This window comes from Leuciscus leuciscus, assembly GCF_965113295.1.
Source record: "Leuciscus leuciscus genome assembly, chromosome: 3".
In the NCBI taxonomy this organism is placed as follows: Eukaryota; Metazoa; Chordata; class Actinopteri; order Cypriniformes; family Leuciscidae; genus Leuciscus; species Leuciscus leuciscus.
Window position 1 is genome coordinate 62930316 of NC_138727.1, and position 27348 is coordinate 62957663.

Below are 27348 nucleotides of genomic sequence, written 5' to 3' on the forward strand. Positions count from 1 at the left end.
GCCGCAGAGCAGCCAATGGGCACGCGATTCGCCTGCCCTAGGTCTGCAGGCTGCCGCACTGCGTTGACAAGATTTTAAAAATTAAGGATAATTTTTGGCTTCAGTATCTCGAGAAAGGAGACTTTCCCGCAGCGTAAGCTAGCTTACGCAATACTCGTTCCCTCTCTAGAGAGAACAGAGGTTACGTTAGTAACCGAGTACGTTTTTGTGTGTGTCCCTTTAAATGCTAACTAGCTTCTGCTCCCGTGAGGGCGGAGCTTCAAGAGCTCATGCGTTAGCATTACCTCACATGGACATGCACTGAAGATTTCAAAAACTTTTAGCCTTTTATGTTCAAACTAGAGTCGGACAATGATGGAGGGACTTAAGAAGAAGTGAACATGCAACAGGACGTTTCTGAATGGTTAGTTTAATTTAGGTAGCTGATGTGGAGGTAAGCATTGTTGTAGTCCTTAAAAAGCTGATTGTTGTAGTCAGCAATGTACTCTTAAGAAGAGATTTCTGTAAAAAAAAAATACCTCCCATTGCTTTAAACTTTGAGCTTCACAACTTTGCAGATGTTGTGTATGCTCAAACAGCAACATAGCGAAGTTAAAAAAGAGAAATCATGATCAAGGACACCTTTAACATCTTGTTTTTTAATATCTATTCTACATTAAAATCTAATCTGTATTTTTGAATGGAAGAGTGCAGTTTAAAAAAAAAGGTGTTGTATTTTACTCAGTTGAGTAAATCTTGTTAGCAGTGTTTAATATAAGTATTGCTAAAGGCTTTGTCTCATTAGCTGACTTGAATGATTTTGCTGAATTTCTTGCTTGATGAAAAATAAGAACTGGAGCACTATGTGAACATAGACATAGAAGTGAATAGAAACATTAAAATGTAGTTCATGCAGTAATCCCACCATATAAAGGTGCATGAGGTATTTGTTCCCTCTGGACTATGAAGACTCTGAAAATATCAAACATGTAGGAAGTTGCATGAGAGTCACTAGCCGCGTTACTATTACCCTTCAAATTGTGCAAATTGAAATAACGAATTGAAAACACGGCCAATGGAAAGATGTAAATTTTGCAAAAACTCCCATATATCGCTAAAAAGTTTTTCCGCTCGCATAGGTGTTTTTCAAGCAATTCGAAAAAGGAAGATTTTGCAAAACTGCAATGCAAACCACTTTTGAGGATTTACAGGTCACCTGGCGTGGTGTGTTTGGACATAAACCGAGACATAGTTCTTTATTAAACTCATAAAAGACAAAATAATTACGTGAATACTGGATGCTAAACCACAAAGAATACCACAATCAAAAACTTGAAGCAGGTATGATGGAGAAACACCCAGAAACACCTCATATGTGCCACTCACAAGTATATGGGGCTTGTCCTTACCATTAACACGCCTGCTTAACATGCCTGATTAAAAATAATGGTTAGTGCAGTGGCTGGGAAAAATGTAAACCTACAACCATCCCTTGCCATGGTTGTGGCAACCATCCCTTGCCATAATTATTGTAATGACTTATTGTGAGAGGAACATTTTTTGTTTCAGTCGCATAACATCGGTTAATGGAAACGCTGCCATTTCGCAATAGTTTTTTATCGACATTTAGAAAACATTGCAAAAGATTTACGCAAATCTGTAATTGAAATGCGGCTAATGACTCTCTGACAGCTTTCAACATGTTATTAGAACCAGTTGGTAGAGAGTTATTCCAGTGCTCAATAACTGAATCTGGGTGTGTTAGATCAAGACCAGGATTAAGAAACACTGATCCCCTTTTCTCTTTTTTTTCTCTTACTCGTTATTGATGCTGCTGGTGACTGCCACTGCACTCCCATCTTCTGCGATAATAGACAGGTGAGATGTGCCATGGTCATCAGGCACTGTATCAGTGGTCTCCGGCTCATCATCATCATATCTGGTTTGTTTGATGTTATCATTAATCTTACTCCGTTTTTCGTCCGCAAAGCTGTCTGAGGTTATAATTTTGACCAACTGTTAAACAAAATTGACAAAATGCATAAATATAGGAACAAGGAAAAGGAAAAGCTTTGATAAAAGTGACTAATTTACTAAGATAAGTTACTCCTGTTAGATCAGATGTTGCAAAGATATTTAATACGATTCAGAAATACAGTATTTGAGATCTGATGTGGCTTTCCCCTTGGTTCACACCACTCACTGCTCACATCACGTTCAGTTCAAATTTGTGGAGGGGAACATTATCAGTAAACAATAATATAACATAATCAGTGAAGGACAGTGTAGATGAGACAAGAAACAACAGAGCAAAGAGAGTGTGCAACAGGATCAGCAAAGCATCCTGAGTCGGGACCCGGGCTGGGGTCATGCTATATGTCAAACCGCTGCCAACAAGGCTATTGATCCAACATATGTGGTACTTTTATATGTGTTTGGAGCTTGGTCCCAGAATTGTTATTTTTGGGTGAACTATTCCCTTTTAACACATCCCTTTAGCCTCCAAATATCCCAAGTATAGGCCCAAGGAATATATAGGTAGAGTTGAACTCACCTCAGTGATGTCTTCAGTAAGTCCCAGTTTTCTCTTTTGGACATCAGCGAAGCGGAACGCCTCTATCATACGATGATACATCAAAGTCTTTTTCTCTACAGTGGACAGACTGCTGTTTGAGATGTTGTAACCTGCAATTAAATGCTTAATTATTTGAGCTGAACCTTAAAACATTGAAATAATTAAAGACTCAGTTTAAAGGGATAGTTCACTTTGAAATAATTTTTTTATATGTTTTAGCTTACCTCAAGGGCATCCAAGATGTAGGTGTCTTTGTTTCCGCAGTAGTTTCAATTTTGATATTTTTAGGTCAAAACGTTCTTGTCTGTCAGTCATATAATGCAGGTCGATGGTCACTGTCTCAAAACAAAACAATTCCCCATCGTAAGTACACATTGATGGCCTAAGACACGAAACGAGCGGTTTGTGTGAGAAAACGAACAGTATTTATATCGTTGTTATCTCTTGAACACAGCACACATCCAAATGATCTGACGGCGCGGGCTGGTATAGATATATACATAGATGTCGCCTTGGCTACGGTTTCGTTCCAATGAACTGCAGTAGCCAAGGCGACATCTATGTATATATCTATACCAGCCCGCGCCGTCAGATCATTTGGATGTGTGCTGTGTTCAAGAGATAACAACGATATAAATACTGTTCGTTTTCTCACACAAACCGCTCGTTTCGTGTCTTAGGCCATCAATGTGTACTTACGATGGGGAATTGTTTAATTTGGACGATGGGGAATTGTTTTAATTTGGACTCTGTGCTTGTGTTTTGAGACAGTGACCATCGACCTGCATTATATGACTGACAGACAAGAACGGTTTGACCTAAAAATATCAAAATTGAAACTACTGCGGAAAAAAAGACACCTACATCTTGGATGCCCTTGAGGTAAGCTAAAACATACCAACATTTTTTTTCAAAGTGAACTATCCCTTTAAACACAGACTCTGAGATATTACTAAAGCCATGTTGCACACTGTACAAGTCTTTTGGTCCTTTACAATTGTTGCTTTTAAGAAGTGTTTGATGTGATCTTAAAGTTTAAATGTCTTAAGCGTCTTTAGTAACTCAAGCAGCAAAATATGATGGCATGAACTGGCTGTTTTAAGAACAAACTCAAGGTAATTTGAATATAACTATATTAGTAGATGTAATAGGGTCGGGACATGTTGTGTTGGACAATCATATAGTGAATGTATACAGCTCTGAATTGAACTCTCTCACATGCACATCAACTGTTGTGCTTTATTAGGTTAATGGCACAATAGATGCAAATCCTCTCGTGTGACGCCCCCTATCATTTTTTGCACCCTAGGCAACTGCCTATGTCACCTATGCCATGGGCCGGTCCTGAATGAAGATGGCTTTAGTAATTAAAGAGCCTTAGTATTCCCAACCTGTAATCCACACACAGACACACACACACACACACACACACACACACACACACACACACACACACACACACACACACACACACACACACACACACACACACACACACACACACACACACACACACACACACACACACACACACACACACACACACACACACACACACTCTGACCTTTGAGTATGTTGAGTATCAGAGCGAGTACAGGTCCACCGAATGGAGCAGTAGGAGCATGAAATATGTATTTCCCCACAGTAAAGTTTAATGCATACTCATTCAGCACTGACTTATAATTCAGTAGGTCCTCACGTGTTATAATGCCTCCTGTGTTACGAGAAAACAAAGATTCAGACAGATTTGCATCAAATTAAGTCACTAGATCCATGAGATACGAGTCAAATTTAAGCATGAAATAACCTGCAGCCTTGATATCATCCACTATAGTCTGAGTTAATGACCCATCATAAAATACATCTGGTCCTTCTTCTGCGATCGTCTTATAGGTGAGAGCTAGTTTGGGAAATCTTATAATGTCCTTTTCCTTCAAAAGGTTATTATTTGAGTCGCAAAGCACTTCACTGGAAAGAAGAAAGAAGAACAGAAGATCATGCCATAAAATTTAAAAGGCTGATGCTTTAGGGACCCTTGTGTAAATATAGACATAATAGAGTCAGATCTTCTTTTCAGGATATTTGCCACTGAGAAAGTGTTTTTTTTTTTCTTCTTCTTTTTCTCTAGTTTACAAAATGATATATTCTTACCACAATGCTGTATTATTCAGAATTGTGTGACTAGTCTCCATGATGGCATCAGCCAAGGCCTTGCCAATCTGAAAACCGTCCTTTGCCAGCTTTATACTGGGCTCAAACAGCTCCTTCCATGGCAGTCTCCCGTGTCTTTTGTGTGCCATCTGATAACCACGCAGTTCTCCTGGCACAGCGATATACAACCCTGGCATAAGATTCATATAAAACAGAGGAATGGTCAAGTCATTCAATGGCCAAACGGGCAATAAATCATCACTTTGCTGTTTTAGACCTGGTTTCACAGACAAGGTTTAGATTAAGCCAAGATTAGGCCTTAGTTTAATTAGGATATTTAAGTAGCTTTTATATTAAATATGTTCCTTAAAAAAAAAAAAAAACATTACTGGTGTGCATCTTGAGACAAAACAATTGCACTGACATATTTTAAAATATCTCAGTCAAAGTTACTTTCAGTTAAATCAGATCAAAATTTTAATCTGGGACTAGCTATAGCCTTGACTGTGAAACTGGGGGTTCATGTTTTAATGTGTGGACTAATGTGCTTATACTGAATCTGTGCTGTAAAGCCATCATGGAGGATGGATTTGGAGATATGTAGATTTATGGTGGTTTACCTGATATTGCATTATTGGGGTCACTGCCAAACATGTTCTGTGAAGCCTTCATTGGAGCGATTTCTTTAGCATTAATTGTCTCCACCTTTCCTGAAGGTGAAAACATGAAACTTTGAATTTAACACAAAGATGTGGCCCAGTGGTCAAAAGGTTTACAGTGATTTGGCCAAAGAGGACACTGAAGAATTTAAGATTAAAGCTTGAGATCTGTAATAGCAAGCTTTGGTGCAGCTTTAAGAAAGCAATCATATTTCTATGAGGTACTTCATTTTTGTCCTTTCTTTTTCTCTTTCAAATTACTAAACAGTACGAAAAGGAACAAAGTATAGGGATGTGACTAGATCTCGTACCGCGAGATTAAATAAACGGTTAACAACCCAGACAGCAACATAGTGTCGGCCCAAATCCGACCCACATCTGGTACACATGGATTCCACACGGTCCAGATGTGGGCCGGATCTGGGCCGACACTATGTTCGAGCTAGAAAAAACAGACTTCTAGTCAGGCCAATCACATCGGTTTTTCAGGTTAGATGTTCATTGCAATTAAAAAAAAAAAAGTGAAAAAAGCAGTTTGCATGTTTTGATGTCCACATGTTCCTGTTCAAGAAATTATTTCTATTGTAAAGAAGTGGCCAAATATTCAAAATTAAGTGGACACTTGAATGAAATGTTGCTTGGCCAAAATTAAATCATATCATAGTCCACGCGGACCGGCGCGGTCATTGTTGATACGATGGAGCACTGTCTATGAGCAGAATGACGTCTAAGCGATTGTGGTGTTCTGTTCTTGGGTGTAATAAGGAACACAGCATCATTTTGATGTTCCTAAATCCGAACCGCTGAAGACGCAGTGGCTGAGTTTTGTTTTCGAAGGGAATATTCCCCATGATCAACGTCAATGTTTTCATGTTTGCACAAATCATTTCACCAGACTGCTTTACAAACGAGGTCAGTATAAAGCTGGTTTTGCTAAGAAGCTGCTCCTGAAAAAAGGATCGGTACCAACTATTCGTGTTCCTGCTGCACCTCCAGAAGAAGAAGTGAGTGTAACGTTTTATTAACCTTTATATTAATCTTTGCAAATCGCTTGCTGCACGCTTCACAATGAATGCGGCTAAGGTTTACACTCAGGATACATTACGGCATGTTTTCTATGTACGACGTTCTCAATATAATTCATAATCCCACGTTTATAATGAACAACGCGTTATGGTTATTGTGTTATTATTAAAAACGGTGTACGCACAGAACAGAGGGGCGGGGTGAGCAAAGCTCGTTATCATTTAAAGACACATGCACTTAAATGGCGTGCTGAAAACAGAGCTGTTTTTGACCAGGTAAAATTAGTGTTTTCTTACAATTCTAATGAGAATTTTTAATTAAAGTATATTACAAACTTTTAATTTAGACCCTAAAGAATCATATTAGCTCGTACAAAAATGGCATTATATGACCCCTTTAAAACATTTCAAAATTGTTTTGTTTTGCATTTTGTGACTTTCAGTCTAATAAGTAAAAAAAATATCAGTCACATATTTTATCATTGAAGATTTCTTAAAAATAGTGATAAAATATTGTCTCTTTCTTGTGAACCCAATATAGTGTATTGTCTTGTCTCGTGAGCACTATAAAAATAATAAATGGTGTAGAATCCCCCAACACAGCACTAGATCCTAACCACAACATAAACCTTATATCCAGCCCAAAATCTAATTGATTAAAATAAATGATGTTCCAGAAATTGAAAAGATGTTGATCTAGAAACATTTGGGATGAAAACACATTCACACCTGGTCAAGGTATGGTTTGCTAATACAAAATTTACACATTTGTGTCCAGGTAATTGTGACAGGAATTGTTTCTCATGGCACTTGACCTCAGGCTGTTCTGGGGAAAACCACTTCTTTAATAATGCACTATAAGTTGCTTTAAGTTAAACAAAGAAAAGAAAAATAATAATAATAATCACTAGCCCAAGATGTGCTTTATAAAGATGAGCACTCATAGGAGGTTCTTTGTTTGTTTCTTGAACTGTTGCCATTGTGGGAGTTGTGGCAGACTGGTTTAAGTATCTCAAATCCCATGTACCTGTTGATGGACTGTATATGGTGAAAACCACTCCTCCTCCGATGCCCATGTTGTGGGGATTAACCACACTCAGACACAGCAGAGCAGCAATAGCAGCATCAACTACTGAACCGTTACGCTTCAACATGTCCCTGCAAACACAAAGAGCTCTGTGTAAAGTCAAGTGAACTTATTATATAAAGCTTACTTAACATATTATTAATGCAGACTGTAGGGTTACAAAATCTCTCCCAGAAACATAAATGTGTTGTAACCGTACCTCCCGATCTCAGAGCAAACCTCAGAATCTGCTGCCACTGCTGCTTTATCATAGCAATTAACAGAGCTTCTTAGATATCCTGTGCATTTCAGATAGTGACATATCCCATATCCTATCCCACCGCTGATTACGCACAGGCCGAGGACGATGACGCACAGGCACAGGCACTGACTGAAAGTACACAACCAGAGTTTGATATATTTGATATTAATTCACCACACAAACAGAATTCAAATGTGGTTTCATTTTTACTTATTTTGTGGTAGAGAAGCTCTTATCTCTTACTTATATTATCAACTGACCGAATCATGTCATGTCAGTTATTCTGTCACTTAATGCTTTTCTCATGCAATATGGAATATGTTACATCTTGAACCTCTACAGTTCTGAGGACTATTGATTTTCTTTTACATTTTAAAATTCTACTATTTTACTTTATATGCATGTCTATGTGTGTTAGAGAGAGAGAGACTGTGTGTGAGAGAGAGAGAGAAAGAGAGTGTGAGAGAGTGTTTGTGTGTGTGCATTCTTCATCACCTTTTTGACTTGCCTTCTTGACCTTTTTGACCTTCTTGATCTTTTTGACCTGTTAGACCTTCTAGCTCTTTTGGATCTTCAAGACCTTGATCCATTATTGAATAGCCACTGTCCACCAGTTTAAAGAAACTATAAAATATATATATATATTATTATCATTATTACTTTTATTACAATTATCATTATATTCAGTCTCGAATTAAGAGCACATAGGGCCCTGGGGATAAAGCCCCATTCATAGTCATACTAACAATGTTTTCTACCACATGAATAATAATTAGTATTTAAAAAAATCATATCTCCAACACAGAGATACAATGTATTGTAACTCTGTATAAAATAAACAAATATTGTTGGCTATAACACATTATAAGCATAAATTCATTAACTCCAAAAATGAGGTCAAAGCAAACAGGTTTCCAGAAACAGCAATATCTTTTGCGCATAAGGCTGCCTTAAGGAGTTTACTTTGAATAGTTTCATAATTAGAAGGTCTAATTATTTGATTTCGAAGTCTGTACATATTGAAGTTGATTAATTAATTAAGACAGAAACAAACAATAGATATTTTGAATGTACTGTAAATGTGTTTAACAATATTAATAGCCTATTAAATTATATAGCAAACATTATTAATGAATTAATATTTTACAGTAAAAGTTTGTTAGAGCTGAACATATCTACACTGTAAAATCCAGCAGTGATTGTGGCGAGCAGGACGAGACTGAGGGCCGAGGGAGAACGGCACGAGGCCGGTGGCGTGATTACTGATGAGCGACACCTCTGAGACGCACCGGCCTCGTATCTCTCATGGAGGAGCGGAAGCATAAAAGGAGGAGCGATGATCGTGAAGGACGAGAGAGCACAGACCTGGGGCCTCATTTATAACCGTTGCGTACGCACAAAACAGGCCCTGAAAGAGGCGTACGCCACTTCCCACGCATAAGTTGTGATTTATAAAAACAAACTTGACGGGAAAATTTGCGCACTTGCACGCAAACTCTGACCCATGCGTACGAACGTTTTGGAGATGGAGCAGTTTGGCTACACCGATGGTGAGCTGGAGTTAAATGTCTTTTTGGTCACTTTTAGACAGAAAATCTAAAGAAAATTAAACATATACAGAAAGATAATACAAATATAATTTCACTCACCAAGCCTATAACTTGAAGCAAATATCCATCCCTTCTTAAATGTCCGCGCCAGCGAGCGCGTTGGGCCGTTTAGTGAAACTGACGCAAATAACAGTTTAAATAAATAAAATAATGATTTAAACTATGTTTTACTTATGATATAAACATTTATTAAACAGATTAAACATGCCATTCAAATTAATGGAGTTAAACACTTAAACATGAAATCATTACTGAGAAGTTACAACATTCATCACTAGAAAGATTTGCGATGTTTTTTAAACACTTTTCCCGTGGCGTGCTGTGTTTTAATGCTTTAACCACAGAGATAATTGCTTATCATGATAATACGAGATTATCTGAGAAAATAGTTTCGTGCAAATAATGCCCAAGGGCTATCTGTTTCCATTAAAAATATAAATCAATTAAAAATACAATTCGGCCAGTGGAAAAGATTGAGAAAAACTTTCTCTGAAATGATTTATTTGATTTATGTATTCAAAAACAAGGCAAGGATAGGCAACTACATGATTTTTATTAATGTAATGTGTCTTGTACCGTTAAACATTATCACGTGGATGAATAATCATATGCAAATGATATGCAGATGAGGATCTGCATAGTAAAACTAGGCGTTGTAAGCTCCATATATGGTTATTTCGGGGTGGAGACGCATGTGCGCACAATCTTCCGCTGACTGGGATTTATAAAGTGAATTCTGCGCAGGTTCTGGCGTACGAACGGTTTTATAAGTCTGAATATTTTTTCGAACGTACACTTTTAGTAAGGATCCTACGCACAGTTTTATAAATGAGACCCCTGGACTGTTTTATTTGATGTTTTGTTTATATGTTGATTAGTGTTCCCTTTGGTTGGGCACTTGAAACTTAATTTATATTATTAGGGCCCAAGCCCTGAAAGGGCGAAGGCCCTATTGTTTCCGGAAGGATTTTTTTTTTTTTTTTTTTTGCCTTTTTGCCACTTTTGGGGTCCTTAACATGCTCAAAAATTCTTGAAATTTTGGGGTCCGAAAACTTGGCCCATAAATCAAACACGCTTGCATGTAATAATATGAAACTCAGTACACATATAGATCTCATCGGGCCGAGCAACTTTCGTGCTCTAAGTTTTACAAAAGCCCAACAGGAAGTCAGTTATTATACATTGTTTGGAAAACGCATACAATGGAATGTGAAATACTCCTCCTAGAGAATTCATCCAATCGCCACCAAACTCGTTGTGAATGAAGTCAAGACATTGAGGATGAATTCTTGCTAACGGATTTTTGATATCTCGAACGGTTTGGCCGTGGCGAGGAAACGAATTATGGTGAATAATGGGACACAGGAAGTGTGTTATAACTTCTGCATACATTAACTGATCTTGATGAAACTTCCGCAGTGTGTTCGTTGTAAGAGGCCGATCACATGGATGTGACTATTGTGAGTCAAAGTTATAGCGCCACCAACTGGCTGCAGGAAGTTTGTCACTTTCAAAATGCTTTGAAATCACTCTCTTATTTTTACCCGATTTGCTTCAAACTTTATGTGTATAATGTAGACCCACAGCAGATGTAGACCTGTGAAAGGATTATTGATATCTTAGATACTGTTGCCATATGGCAACGCATCGAACTTTAATATTATTTTTTGATGTTTTTGAGACTCTTAGCATGCTTGAAATTGCATGAAACTCAACAGACACATCACATTTATTAGCCAGTAGACATGTGCAAAGTTTCAGAAACGGGCGTGGTGGAATGGCTCAGTAGCGCCACCTTTTGGATTTTTCACCCTTGAACGGGGTCTGAAAACTTGGTCCATAGATCAAACACGCTTGCATGAATTAATATGAAACTCAGTACACGTACAGATCTCATCGGGCCGAACAACTTTCCCTGGTCAAGTTTTACGCCAGCCCAACAGGAAGTTGGCTATTATGGGTTGTTTGGAGAACACTTGCTCTGGTTTTTGAAATAATCCTCCTAGGCAATTCTTTCAATTGCCACCAAACTCGGTCAGCATAAAGTCCAGACATTGAGGATGCTAAATTGCGGACGGATTTTTGATATCTCGAGCGGTTTGGCCGTGGCAAGGAAACGAATTTATGGCGAGAAAAGATAAAAATGAAGTGTTATAACTTCTGCATACATTAACTGATCTTGATGAAACTTCTGCAGTGTGTTCGTTGTAAGAGGCCGATCACATGGATGTGACTATTGTGAGTCAAAGTTATAGCGCCACCAACTGGCTGCAGGAATTTTGTCACTTTCAAAATGCTTTTGACAAAAGTGAGGGGGTTAATTTTATGTACAGTCATAAAAATCAGTACACATATTGGTCTCATTGAGCCGGACAATTTTCTAATTTACAGTAATTAGCTCCGAGCAACAGGAAGTCAGATATTTTGGTTTGAATGTGGATTTCTTTGCAAAATCAGCCTCTGAATTTTTACCCACTCCTCTTAAGTGGTTTATTTTATTCCCACCAAACTTTTTCAACATGATGAAAATACATTAAAGATGTTGTTACTAAATTGTAAACAGATAATAAATATCTCAAACGGTTTTGCTATGGCGAGGGATTAAAGTAATGTCAAAAAAGGAAACACTAAAAACCTCTTATCTTCTAAAAATATAATTATATACCATTTATTTCTATATAAAATTATACAAATATCAGAACTAAACCCATTTTATTCTTTTTTTTCAATTTAATAATTGTTTAAGTTTAAAAACATCCAGAATGTTTTTTTAGTCCAAAAAATAAATAAATTATGTCATTCATAGTGCTATACTGCCCTCTTGTGTTCAAAGTCAGGTAGGCCTATTGTATCTATATAAAAATATACTAGGTATGTGACGGTGAGAAATATTTTACCACCGGTTAATCAACGTGTGACACCGCTGGGGGCTTTTGAATTGCTAACTTAAAAACGAAAGTAAAATATGTTCATCCGCACTGACATGGATTATGGTGCAGAGCGAGCGTTTTCAATGAATTCTTATGGAAGTAGGAATGAACTAAAAAACGTTCGATCTTCTCTGCCCGTTCCTCGCCGTGGACCCACACCATATATACAGTGCCCTCCACAATTATTGAACCCCCTGGTAAATATGATCAAAATTGGCTGCAAAAAATAAATCTGCATCGATTATCCTTGTGATCTTTCATTCAAAAAATTTGCAAAATTCTAACCTTTCATTGAAGTAAAAGAATTGAAAGTGGGGGGAAATCACATTATGAAATAAATGTTTTTCTCCAAAACACGTTGGCCACAATTATTGAAACCCTTTTATTAAATAGTTTTTGCAATCTCCTTTTGCCAAGATGAGCTCTGAGTCTTCTCCTATAATGCCTGATGAGTTTGGAGAACACCTGACAAGAGATCAGAGATCATTCCTCCACACAGAATCTCTCCAGATCCTTCAGATTCCCAGATCCATGTTGGTGCTTCTCCTCTTCAGTTCACTCCACTCATCAGGTCAGGGGACTGGGACGGTCATGGCAGAAGCTTCATTTTGTGCTCCACAACAAATTTTTGTGTTGATTTTGATGTTTGTTTTGGATCGTTGTCCTGAAGGAAGATCCAACCACGGCCCATTATAAGATTTCTAGCAGAAAGCATCAGGTTTTGATTTTTTATCTGTTGATATTTGATAGAATCCACAATGCCATGTATCTGAACAAGAAGTCCAGGACCTCCAGCAGAAAAATATGCCCACAACATTAAAGATCCAATGGTATATTAAATTGTACACATGGGGTACTTTTTATCCTTGTGTTCACCAAACCCATCTAGTGTGTTTGCTGCCAAAAAGCTCTGTTTTAGTCTCATCTGACCACAGAACCCTGTGTTGTTTGAAGATCCAGTCGTGTCTGACAATTAAATTTGCTGGAATTTGTTTTTGGATGAGCGAGGAGTTTTTTTTTTAAAGCCTCCCAAACAACATGTGGGGATGTAGGGGTTGTTTGATAATTTTTTTTTTAGGCTTTCTGACCCCCAAGACTCAACTAATCTCTGCAATTCTCCATCTGTGATCCTTGAAGAGTCTTTGGCCACTCAAACTTTCATACTCGCCATGCATTAAGACAGTATAGACACACGTCCTTTTCCTGGCAGATTCATAACATCTTTAGTTGGTTATAACTTCTTAATTATTGCCCTGATGGTCAAAATTGGGATTTTCAATTCTTTAGCTACTGTCTTACAGCCACTTTCTAGTTTGTGATGCTCAACAATCTTTTGCTACGCATCAGAACTATATTCTGTGGTTTTACTCATTGTGATGGATGATTAAGGGGATTTGGCCTTTGTGTTTCCTCATATTTAAACTCCTGTGAAACACGAAGTCATAGCTGGACAGTTTCATGTTCCTAGTCACCCTGGTGTACTAAAAAAGGTAAATATTAATGGGAATATACTTCAGAGATATTTTACTCGTAAAAAATTCTAGGGGTTTCAATAATTGTGGCCAACGTGTTTTGGAGAAAAACATTTATTTCATAATGTGATTTCCCCCCACTTTCAATTCTTTTACTTCAATGAAAAGTTAGAATTTTGCACATTTTTTGAATGAAAGATCACAAGGATAATCGATGCAGATTTATTTTTTACAGCCAATTTTGATCATATTTACCAGGGGGTTCAATAATTGTGGAGGGCACTGTATATATATATATATATATATATATATATATATATATATATATATATATATATATATATATATTTATATTTATATATTTATTTATTTATTGTTACATATATATATATATATATATATATATATAATGTGTATATATATATATATTTTTTTTACATTTATTTATTTATTTATTTATTTATTTATTTATATATATATCTATATCTATATCTATATCTATATATATATATATATATATAAATATAGCTGCAAGCAGCGATGGAGGGCCCATATTATATATATATATATATATATATATATATATATATATATATATATATATCTATATCTATATCTATATCTATATATATATATATATATATAAATATAGCTGCAAGCAGCGATGGAGGGCCCATATTTATATATATATTTAATATATAATTATATATATATAATTAACTAAAGGCACCAGGGTGGCGGTGCCACCGGCTTGGGCCCGCAATCGCTGCTCGCAGCTATATTTATATATATATATATATTTGTAATTATTCCTGTTGATGCAGCAATACAACAACAACTCACAGTTATTCAAAGGAAGCAAAGTAATACATATGATATACTCTCTCTCTCTCTATATATATATAATTTAGGTCATAAACACAGCTCTAAGAAGACTGCAGCCTCTAGCGTATGTCACTAGAGCGCCTATTGAGATCAGAGGAGTGAGGTTTACTCACACAGCAACTACTAACTGGCATCGGTTACATATCTCTATATTTGTAACAATATCTTGTAATTGATCATGCTTGAGTCACACACAGACCTCAACATTCAGCATGCAAAACACAACAATGGTAACAATTAAAATTGATTTAAAAGTAAATTATAAATTTATAATTTTAAATTAAACTCTTGTGTAAGCCTATTTCACTTTAAGACTAACTTATTTTGATTTTACAGTGTACACAGAAGGAAAATGCATAGCTTCATCCTTAATTCATCCAGGCTATAAAGCTTTTGAATTCTCCTTTGTTCACTGTAAAAAAGAATACATTGATTTTATTAATATCTAATTAATAAAAATGAGGCAACAGATTACAAGCAATATTATTCATTAAATTTACCAAATTAGAATTGAGTAATAATTAATCAAATTAATTCCTTAAAAGTTAACCATTTAAAATGAGTAAAATGTACAAAATATCTTTTATTGCCAACATTGAAGACACCTGGGGTTAACAAGCAGAATCACTGAAGGAGAAAACCATAATTAAAGTCACCATTGTGGAGATCAGTGTGTGTTTTAGTTGGGCTCTTGACCCTTAAATCATTTACTTTAAGTTTTGTTCGGCTGCTGTACATGAGTTATAACAGCCAGATGAACAAATAGAAAAGGTGATCTGATGGTGTTGGTTGTGATTTATCATAATCACTATTTCACAATCATTAGACCTGAATCACTGAACCTCATATGGAGTCCAATTTATGAGATAAGTTAACTTTATTAATTACAGCAGTATAATATTTTTTGCCTTTTTCAATGAAATCCAAATGATCAAATCAATAATAAAAAATAAATAAATATATGTTTTTTTTTATTATTTTTTTTAGGCACACACACACACACAAATCAAGATTTTGCGTATGAATCTCAGCAATGGTGACGAACAGATCACCTCTGAACATAAGCTCATTATTTATTCATGCAGCAATGCATGATGGGAGCCATGAATGAGTTTTGATTGGTGGAACCCAGAATGCACTGCAACATGCTTTATAAATGTCACCATTGTTGAGATTCACAGGCTGATTATTGATGTCTGTGTGTCTCCTTTTTATGTAAGAGAAACTTTTTAGAAATGATTTGCCTTACATTGCAAAAGTTAAAAAATATTATGCCGTACAAGGCCAGTGCTGCTATAATTAATATAGTTCACCTAACTCATAAATTGGACTCTATGAGTTCAGTGATTCAGGTCAAATGATTGTGAAATAATGATTATGTTAAAACACAACCAACGCCATTACATCACCTTTTCTCTTTGTTCATCTGGCTGTTATAACTCATGTACAGCAGCCAAACAAAACTTAAAGTTAATAATTTAAGGTCAAGAGCCCAACTAAAACACACACTGATCTCCACAATGGTGACTTTAATTATGGTTTTCTCCTTCAGTGATTCTGCTTGTTAACACCAGGTGTCTTCAATGTTGGCAATAAAAGATATTTTGTAAATTTTACTCATTTTAAATGGTTACCTTTAAAGGAATTCATTTGATTAATTATTACTCAATTCTAATTTGTTAAATTTAATTAATAATATTGCTTGTAATCTGTTGCCTCATTTTTATTAATTAGATATCAATAAAATCAATGTATTCTTTTTTACAGTGTTGTTGCCCTGATTAAAAGTTACCAAAGTTCTTGCATATTATCCAGAGTTTAACTGATCAAGACACAGGCTAAAAAAAGCATGCTCCTAATTACCATGGTTGTATGGTTTCTATGATATTAACTGCAAAAATAACATTACTTATAATAAACTGTGGTATTTGTAACGAAAAAACATCTAAACCACTGTAAAACAACCTCTATAAGAGTGACTTGTTTGCCCCATATTACCTTATATTTATTATAAGGTTTTAATAGAAATATTCACAATAAATACCATTATGTCATATTTCTACAGCTTAAGTAGCAGAATGGTAATTTTTTATAGGTCTGGCACTGCTATTTAAAAGCTTGCAATTACCGTTGTTGTATCTCCGATCATGTAAACTGAAGCGTTGATCTGGTTTCAGCTTCACCACAGAGCCTTTAATGTTCACATTTAATGTTGCGCTTGAGTTGGATTCAAATGAGTCAAGCGAGTTTGTCCACTAAATAGCAGCGTTTAATATGTGGGGGCGTGGTGAGGCTTTGGCGATCGGCCCACTGGGAAAAGTTCAGGTACTCCCATGCTGCGTCCCAATTCGCCAACTTATACTACACCCTAAAAGTATGTACTCTTTTTGTGAGGAAAAAGTACATACTTTTGAGTGTGTAGCAAAGGAGTAGGCAAGCTTTGGGACATACTACTTCGTCGTCTTAACGGACAGATTTGTCGCGTGCATCCTGTCACCGTAAACTGCCCTGTCAATCATCTTGTCACAGTTAAAATCCTACCGTTTCGGAGAGAAATGTAGTTGCACGGTCGTGGGTCTTTCATGCGGAGACTCTCTTCATGTGTTTGCAATTTGAATATAATGATGCAATTAAAAGTTAATGGCTAAACCTATCTTTACAAAAGTTCACAATGCATCTGCAGATGCAATATAATGTAGACAACATTAAATAAATACATTTTCATCAGGTTAGATACTGATACTTAATCACTCAAACCCCTTTATCTAAACCTCTCTACATAACCACCAGACCTGCGCGTCCTCCATGTCTGTAGTTTTTTAACACTTTTCACTCGTGTTTGTAGTTCTAACCAAATCCTCGTCCAGTGCGCGATGGGTTGTGGGCAATTGTACGGCGCAATTAGCCGTTAGAGTGTGCATCGATCTGCACTTCGGATTCTGACCGGAAATAGTAGACCATCCGCGTATCTTTGGAACACTCATTTCAACATACTACGATTTGGGATGTACTAATCCTATTTTCGAATGCTATTTAGGACGGATAGTATGCGAATTTGGACGCACCACCAGTCTCTCCAAGTGTGAGTATCTGCAGGTTGGAGTAATGGGCGTGCTGAAAGGTAGGAGCGTGGATAAAGGTCTTTATCATTGGTTGCAAAAGCTGTCTGGGTGTGGACTACAGTTAGGGGCTAGTTTCTGTTATAGAGATTCTCCTTTCCATTACTCTGACCTGAAGCTACCCTCAATCTACAGTATGTCAATCTGTCTCAGTCAATCTACTTCACAGCCAGTCACAGGATCCCTCCTTGCTCGGGCTCTGCGTTATGGTGTACAGTAAGAATAGGGGTGTAACAATACATCGATATGGATCGATGCATCGATCAAACGTCTAACGATACGATGCATCGATACCACACATAAAATATCGATATACGGTACCTTTATTTTGACACACTCCACATCCTCACGTAACTTTTCTCCACTGAAATAGACGCCTGACAAGATTGACTGAACCCTTTGTCACAAAAGCCGGTATCTTCCACTGTCAAGGCATCGCGAGTTCATGTTTTACAGCAGAAACGACAAGCCCTGAAAAGTCTGTTTTAGCAAATCAGTGCGCAGTATTCAGGTCAGGTGACAAGGCTGCTTGCTTGTCACTTTGAAAAGACGCGCTAGCTGAGAGGAGTTTCGTCAAAGCTGACTAAAAGTGATCGAGGATGGATTTCAGCGAACTTGATGAACCCGTGATATCTTCTTCGGGACGTAAAAGGGAAATAAAGCTGAAACTTTAAAAAGCCAGGACTTGCATATTGCAACAGCTGTACTGTTCCACAAATTAAAGTGTCACGAAACCCCCCTGTTTTAGCCTACTAAGGTTTGCGCTCGTTAATTTACTGGTGTTTGTGCATTATTCACCACCCAAAAAAGCATGTCTTAAACCTGACCCTACCTGGTGGATTGCGTTTGTCATTATAGAAATGATCCGGCTGTGTGTGTCTTCTTTAATTTGCACGTTGTCAGTAGATCGCGTGCTGAACTTTCCACACCCATCTACGCTTTTTTGGAATTGCGCTCTCATGCTAATTTGTCCTATTTACTAAATCTGTCCCTAAATCCCTAAATTTACTCTCCTGATGCAGTCCCTTGCAGAGCATGCTGGGAACTACAGATCCACTACACGGGCCTGCATTTCTCAAAAGCATCGTGAGATAAGTTGATCGTAGAGAACATTGGTGTAAACTGACACGAGTCATGACTATACTGCCCTCTATAGGTCTGGTGCAGTCGCAGTGCGCATGTGTCGAATGTGTCCATTCTGACCTTTATTGGAAATTGTATGTTGGGTCAATGTAACTCAATTAGGCTAAAACAGCATTCCCTTGTTTTATGTTATATAAACCTGATTGAATTAGGTTACAACAACTAAATTAGAATGTAAAGGTAGAAATACTTTCTTAAAGCAACAACTGCTCATGCTTACTTTTTACAGTGCAGCTCTGACAACATCGTGGGGAAATGAAGCAACACTTTTGTGTTACTGTGCTGAGGAAACACACTAACGGCACGTGTCCGTGTACCACGGCGCAGTGGAAAAAATGTCAAGGTAGCAAAAAATATATATATATTAAAGATTATAATTCACTAAGAATCATATTTTTAGCGGACATAATTTCATAAAGACACTAGTGTGATAATACACAGAGTGATACAAAAATGGCTTCATTATCATTAGTATCATTAAAAGGTGATTTTATCATCATAATATTTTGATCAGGGAGACAACACATTTACGCATTTATCCAAAGCGACTTACATTGAATTTCAAGGTACACATTTATATTCTTATCAATTCTTGCTTTCACTGGAAATCAAACCCATGACCTTGGCGTTGCAAGCGCCAACGCTCTACTGTTTGAGCTACAGGAAAACTTGTTGATGCAACAGCAACAGTTTCTGAACATCCAGCAGGATGACTCTGAGCTTGTGGATCCTCTGAAACAATGATCATTATAATGACCCCCTGTCATTATAAAACCATCCCTTCAGGCTTCAGCCCTGACTTTTGGAACATGGGAAAAACAAAACTTTAAACGTTATAGCACTTTTTATTTTATAATTTTGTACTGTACAAGTGAGACATTGGCAAAAGTACATACAGTAATTCAGTGTGCCTAGGCATTTACTATAACCTTGTAAATATCGTTCACTGGAATGAATAATTGGACGTTTATATTTTTGGACTGTGAATGGAATATGCAGACGGTCCCTTTAGCAGCCAATGCGAAGATCCCACATAGCAACATTGTTTCATCCCAGATCCATCCTACATCTGGCACATGTGGAAAGGTGATCCGGCCCACATGCAGCATGGAAGTTAATATATGCGATACAGCGAATATCATAATCAAACCTAAAACTAACATTACTGCGCTTCCGGAGCGGTTGCTTTCCACTACAAATGCAAATGCCTGCTCTGTTATTTAGACAGTCGAATGATAAGAAACTCAAAACCAAATCGCAGCTCACTTTGACTAGATGGTTACATGAAAAATAAGTTCTGAACTTACCACAAAATATGCAGCAGTTAAGATAAAACGGTGTGTAAAACAAAATCCCAGTGTTAACAGATTCAATGCTTCCGAATGGCATAGTAGTTTCTCTCTTTTACTTTCGTTTTTAACTCCAACCACATGTGAAAATCGCACTCCCTCTAGTGGCGCAGAGCATCATCAAATTCTCAGGTAATTATCAGAGCAGTTGTGCTTTAACCCACATAGCAACATTTTGACGTCCCAGATCCGGCCCACATCTGGCACACGTGGAAAGATGATATTTTTCTGTTCTCTTCTTTCCTTCAGTGATTCTGCTTGTTAACAGGCTTATTAAGGCTGAGATGACTCCATATTTAATATACACAGATTTTGTGGCTCAGATATGGTCCTGTTCTGGTTTATTTCTTTGCTCTAGGCTGACATGTAGCATTGCTATGGCCTGCTTGTGGCCCAGACCTGGCAAACAGGAGCGGTCCGCCCAAGGGCCACCATTCCACGCTGCATGTGGGCCAGATCATCTTTCCACGTGTGCCAGATGTGGTCCGGATCTGGGCCGAAACAATGTTGCTATCTGGGTTGTGCTTTAGTTCAGGGGTTTCACTTTCTCTTTGACCCTGTCCCTCCCTCATCTGAGCGTGCGAACCACCAAGCAATGAAAGCACTCGAGTACTAGTGTATCCTCATCACGTTTGATCGAAGAACAGAAGGAAATGTGGTTACTCACTTTTTTTTTTAATTTACAGCCTTTTTTGTGTTTTTGAGGTTATTCCTGGTTCATGCAGTTGCTTTAACTCTCTAACATACCTCGTTTTTAAAATCACACTAGTGTACACCTGTCAAATCTGGCCGAAAACAATACTTTTTTATATAAATGTCTAAGCTACTTTTATCTCTATTTTAAAAATAACTTTAAAAAAAAAGCATCAATGTATACCATGTTATAAACATATACCATGTTATAAAATGTGAACATGGGTTTCAAAGAATGTAGAAATATTTTCATATGTGTAAATTATGGACAAGATAAAGATAATATATTTTTACGTAATGTATATGCATATTATAAAATATATATACATATAGACTACATAAATTATTACACAAAACTATTCACAATGTGTTCAGCTGTGACTGGAAACTCTGTGCACAAATATACAGGAAACTAAAGTTGAGATTAAAAATGATATCAGAATCAGAATCATTTTAATTTGTCATTGTAAAAACATTGTAAAACATTGTCACAACGAAATTTAAAGTGCTACTCCTGGTGCATAGAATAATACATTCATAAATTCACTCACATCATACTCTCACACAGAACCACCAATACATAATAGGACAGGTTACATAGTACTGAAAAGTGCAAATGTAGTGCAAAAGAGGCAAGATAATCATCATTCATCATGATAAAGTGCTATTTCTGTAAGTGAGTGTTTAGAGTTGTGATGGCTGTAGGGAAAAAGCTGTCTCTGAATCTGGATGTACGGGTTCTGACAGACCTATAATACCTTCCTGAACGGAGTAACTGAAAGTGTCCGAGGCCTGGGTGAGAGGAGTCCTTAATTATGTTTTTTGCTCTACTAAGGTAACGAGATGAGGCAATGCTATCAAGTGTGGGCAAAGAGCAGCCAATTATTTTTTCCAAAGCACTGTAAAAAAGAATACATTGATTTTATTGATAGCTAATCAATAAAAATGAGGCAACAGATTACAAGCAATATTATTAATTAAATTTAACAAATTAGAATTGAGTAATAGTTAATCAAATGAATTCCTTAAAAGTTAACCATTTAAAATGAGTAAAATTGACAAAATATCTTTTATTGCCAACATTGAAGACACCTGGTGTTAACAAGCAGAATCACTGAAGGAGAAAACCATAATTAAAGTCACCATTATGGTGATCAGTGTGTGTTTTAGTTGGGCCCTTGACCCTTAACTTATTAACTTTAAGTTTCGTTTGGCTGCTGTATCTGAGTTATAACAGCCAGATGAACAAAGAGAAAAGGTGATCTGATGGTGTTGGTTGTGTTTTAATATAATCATTATTTCACAATCATTTGACCTGAATCACTGAACTCATGTAGTGAGTAGCACTCATGTAGCACTCGTGCGTGCGTGCGTGCGTGCGTGCGTGCGTGCCCGCCCAGTGGGCATTTGATGTCAATTTGATGTCAAGATTTTGACCTCTGCTGATGTCATTTTGCCAAACAAAAAGGTGAAACGCATGGCCATACACTTATTACCAGCTTCACTTTAAACTAACCAGATTTACTTTATATAATTTCCAGTTTAATGAAATCATATTTAAGTCACCATGATGGTGGTTAGCGTTTGCTTTAGTTGTGCTCTTGACCCTTCACTCTTTAATATAAAAAATTTTCTGGCTGGTTTAATTGTGTGTTTATAAAGCACAATTGTTGTAGCTAATAAAGCCATCAGAAACTGAGATCAGGAGATGTTGGCTGTTTATTGATGATATCATCATGTAATTGCCTGAATCCCTGTTCATGTTCAGTGTCTAATGCTTTGATTATATGGGACTTGTGGTTTAAAAGCGGTTTTATTCATGATAGAAGTAATTTGATTCTACAGCATGTCTAGCAGTGTTGTTTATCAAATAATGTACTTGGCTTTTAATAACTATTTAGTGCACAAAACCCTGTCATCTATGGCATTACTTAGACGCACACAGACATCAAGAAACAGCGTATGAATCTCAACAATGGTGACAATCAGACAAAATATCCAGATAATCAGATCAACTCCAGCTGCATAATGTATTAATGCCGCAATTGCTTGCTGGGAGATATGGGTGAGTTTTGATTGGTGGTACCCAGCATGCACTGCAGTATGAAGCATTTCATTGATTGTCACCATTGTTGAGAGTCATACACTGATTCTTGATGGCTAATGACAGATGATGACAGTGGAAATATGCCCTGATCCCAGATGATGACAGTGGGAATATGCCCTGATCTCAGATGATGACAGTGGGAATATGCCCTGATCCCAGATGATGACAGTGGAAATATGCACTGATCTCAGATGATGACAGTGGGAATATGCCCTGATCTCAGATGATGACAGTGGAAATATGCCCTGATCTCAGATGATGACAGTGGAAATATGCCCTGATCTCAGATGATGACAGTGGGAATATGCCCTGATCTCAGATGATGACAGTGGGAATATGCACTGATCCCAGATGATGACAGTGGGAATATGCACTGAGCTCAGATGATGACAGTGGGAATATGCACTGATCTCAGATAATGACAGTGGGAATATGCACTGATCTCAGATGATGACTGTATGCACTGATCCCAGATGATGACAGTGGGAATATGCACTGATCTCAGATGATGACAGTGGGAATATGCACTGAGTTCAGATGATGACAGTGGGAATATGCACTGATCTCAGATGATGACAGTGGGAATATGCACTGATCTCAGATGATGACAGTGGGAATATGCACTGAGTTCAGATGAAGACAGTGGAAATATGCCCTGATCCCAGATGATGACAGTGGGAATATGCACTGAGTTCAGATGATGACAGTGGGAATATGCACTGAGTTCAGATGATGACAGTGGGAATATGCACTGATCTCAGATAATGACAGTGGGAATATGCACTGAGTTCAGATGATGACAGTGGGAATATGCACTGAGTTCAGATGATGACAGTGGGAATATGCACTGATCTCAGATGATGACAGTGGGAATATGCACTGATCCCAGATGATGACAGTGGGAATATGCACTGATCCCAGATGATGACAGTGGGAATATGCACTGATCTCAGATAATGACAGTGGGAATATGCACTGAGTTCAGATGATGACAGTGGGAATATGCACTGATCTCAGATGATGACAGTGGGAATATGCACTGATCTCAGATGATGACAGTGGGAATATGCACTGATCTCAGATGATGACAGTGGGAATATGCACTGATCTCAGATGATGACAGTGGGAATATGCACTGATCTCAGATGATGACAGTGGAAATATGCACTGATCTCAGATGATGACAGTGGAAATATGCACTGATCTCAGATGATGACAGTGGAAATATGCCCTGATCCCAGATGATGACAGTGGGAATATGCACTGATCTCAGATGATGACAGTGGAAATATGCACTGATCTCAGATGATGACAGTGGGAATATGCACTGATCTCAGATGATGACAGTGGGAATATGCACTGATCTCAGATGATGACAGTGGGAATATGCACTGATCTCAGATGATGACAGTGGGAATATGCACTGATCTCAGATGATGACAGTGGGAATATGCACTGATCTCAGATGATGACAGTGGGAATATGCACTGATCTCAGATGATGACAGTGGGAATATGCACTGATCTCAGATGATGACAGTGGAAATATGCCCTGATCCCAGATGATGACAGTGGAAATATGCCCTGATCCCAGATGATGACAGTGGAAATATGCACTGATCTCAGATGATGACAGTGGGAATATGCACTGAGTTCAGATGATGACAGTGGGAATATGCACTGATCTCAGATGATGACAGTGGGAATATGCACTGATCTCAGATGATGACAGTGGGAATATGCACTGATCTCAGATGATGACAGTGGGAATATGCACTGAGTTCAGATGATGACAGTGGAAATATGCCCTGATCCCAGATGATGACAGTGGAAATATGCCCTGATCCCAGATGATGACAGTGGAAATATGCACTGATCTCAGATGATGACAGTGGGAATATGCCCTGATCTCAGATGATGACAGTGGGAATATGCACTGATCTCAGATAATGACAGTGGGAATATGCACTGAGTTCAGATGATGACAGTGGGAATATGCACTGATCTCAGATGATGACAGTGGGAATATGCACTGATCTCAGATGATGACAGTGGGAATATGCACTGAGTTCAGATGATGACAGTGGGAATATGCACTGATCTCAGATAATGACAGTGGGAATATGCACTGAGTTCAGATGATGACAGTGGGAATATGCACTGATCTCAGATGATGACAGTGGAAATATGCCCTGATCCCAGATGATGACAGTGGAAATATGCACTGATCTCAGATGATGACAGTGGGAATATGCACTGATCTCAGATGATGACAGTGGAAATATGCCCTGATCCCAGATGATGACAGTGGGAATATGCACTGATCTCAGATGATGACAGTGGGAATATGCACTGATCTCAGATGATGACAGTGGGAATATGCACTGATCCCAGATGATGACAGTGGGAATATGCACTGATCTCAGATGATGACAGTGGGAATATGCACTGAGTTCAGATGATGACAGTGGGAATATGCACTGAGTTCAGATGATGACAGTGGGAATATGCACTGATCTCAGATGATGACAGTGGAAATATGCCCTGATCCCAGATGATGACAGTGGGAATATGCACTGATCTCAGATGATGACAGTGGGAATATGCACTGATCTCAGATGATGACAGTGGGAATATGCACTGAGTTCAGATGATGACAGTGGGAATATGCACTGATCTCAGATAATGACAGTGGGAATATGCACTGAGTTCAGATGATGACAGTGGGAATATGCACTGAGTTCAGATGATGACAGTGGGAATATGCACTGATCTCAGATAATGACAGTGGGAATATGCACTGAGTTCAGATGATGACAGTGGGAATATGCACTGATCTCAGATAATGACAGTGGGAATATGCACTGAGTTCAGATGATGACAGTGGGAATATGCACTGATCTCAGATGATGACAGTGGGAATATTCACTGATCTCAGATGATGACAGTGCACTGTAAAAAATGAATCATGAGTCTTGTAATTTTCATTAAAAAAATGTAGGTGATCATTAAAAATATTATGTATATTTTATTAATAAAATTGTGGCTCAGTTTTTGTTGAAAATATTGAGAACATTTCACTAATAACACCAAGAGATGCATTTTCCTAATTTTTTCAAGGAAACATACACAATTTTAAGGCTTGAATTGAGGAACTGATAAACCTCATAAAATTAAGGAAAAGGGGCTACCTAGTTATTTTAAGAGAATTAGCTCATTTATGCGGTTTTATTTAGAGACACCATTGTTTGTTCCCAGCATGCTTTGCACATGGCTGGAAATGGAGAGTAAATCTTGAAATAAAGTGTTATTTCATGTGTTTTCGAGTAAAGGGAAACATCTGTTAATGTTTAATGTTCAGGTATGTTTGACATTTGAAAGAGTTTCTATTATGTTAAAGTTTTGATTGTTACCATTGTGCAGAAGAGTAGGGCTTATGGTTAGGTTGTGAATAACTGCAATTTTTTAATTTACTGAAGCATATTGTTTTATACATGTAGCAATAACTCTGCTAATGATAGTGCAGTAACATGTTTGATTCTGTGCTGTCCTAGCAGCATACAGTCTAATTATAAAACAATATATCTCATAGTTAAATATAAACAGGTCATATCCATTCACTTGACTTCACACAATTTTGAGAATAAAAAATGCTTAAAATAAAAAAGCACGTTTCACTAAAAAAAATTAATTCATTATGTCTAAATAAATTAGGGCATTTTACATGATTTATTCAGGTAGATTTCCATGAATGAAATCAAGCTTAACTACTCAAAAATAGTATGTGTAATATTGTTACCATAATTTTTTTAAGTAAATAGCAGTAACATTTTTTACAGTGTGGGAATATGCACTGATCTCAGATGATGACAGTGGAAATATGCCCTGATCCCAGATGATGACAGTGGAAATATGCCCTGATCCCAGATGATGACAGTGGAAATATGCCCTGATCCCAGATGATGACAGTGGAAATATGCACTGATCTCAGATGATGACAGTGGGAATATGCACTGATCTCAGATAATGACAGTGGGAATATGCACTGAGTTCAGATGATGACAGTGGGAATATGCACTGATCTCAGATGATGACAGTGGGAATATGCACTGAGTTCAGATGATGACAGTGGGAATATGCACTGATCTCAGATGATGACAGTGGGAATATGCACTGATCTCAGATGATGACAGTGGGAATATGCACTGAGTTCAGATGATGACAGTGGGAATATGCACTGATCTCAGATGATGACAGTGGGAATATGCACTGATCTCAGATGATGACAGTGGGAATATGCACTGATCTCAGATGATGACAGTGG

At 37.5% G+C, this 27348-nt stretch overlaps 2 protein-coding genes across 2 annotated transcripts in view; one reads left to right on the forward strand and one right to left on the reverse strand.

The window, feature by feature from the left end:
• Positions 1–20483, reverse strand: part of LOC309493693 (glutathione hydrolase 1 proenzyme-like) — a 32354-nt gene extending 11871 nt beyond the window's left edge. The window contains exons 1-10 of the mRNA XM_082162892.1: positions 20184–20483; positions 8213–8341; positions 7676–7846; positions 7417–7547; positions 5326–5415; positions 4706–4895; positions 4362–4522; positions 4119–4268; positions 2534–2664; positions 1799–1995 (exon numbers count right to left, since the gene is read on the reverse strand). Of these exons, the coding sequence (XP_082019018.1) occupies positions 1799–1995; positions 2534–2664; positions 4119–4268; positions 4362–4522; positions 4706–4895; positions 5326–5415; positions 7417–7547; positions 7676–7846; positions 8213–8307 (1316 nt within the window). The 5' untranslated portion in view covers positions 8308–8341; positions 20184–20483. The remainder of the gene's footprint in view (positions 1–1798; positions 1996–2533; positions 2665–4118; positions 4269–4361; positions 4523–4705; positions 4896–5325; positions 5416–7416; positions 7548–7675; positions 7847–8212; positions 8342–20183) is intronic.
• The window catches only part of LOC309494758 (uncharacterized protein), a 131292-nt gene that overhangs the window by 54403 nt on the left and 49541 nt on the right, over positions 1–27348 (forward strand).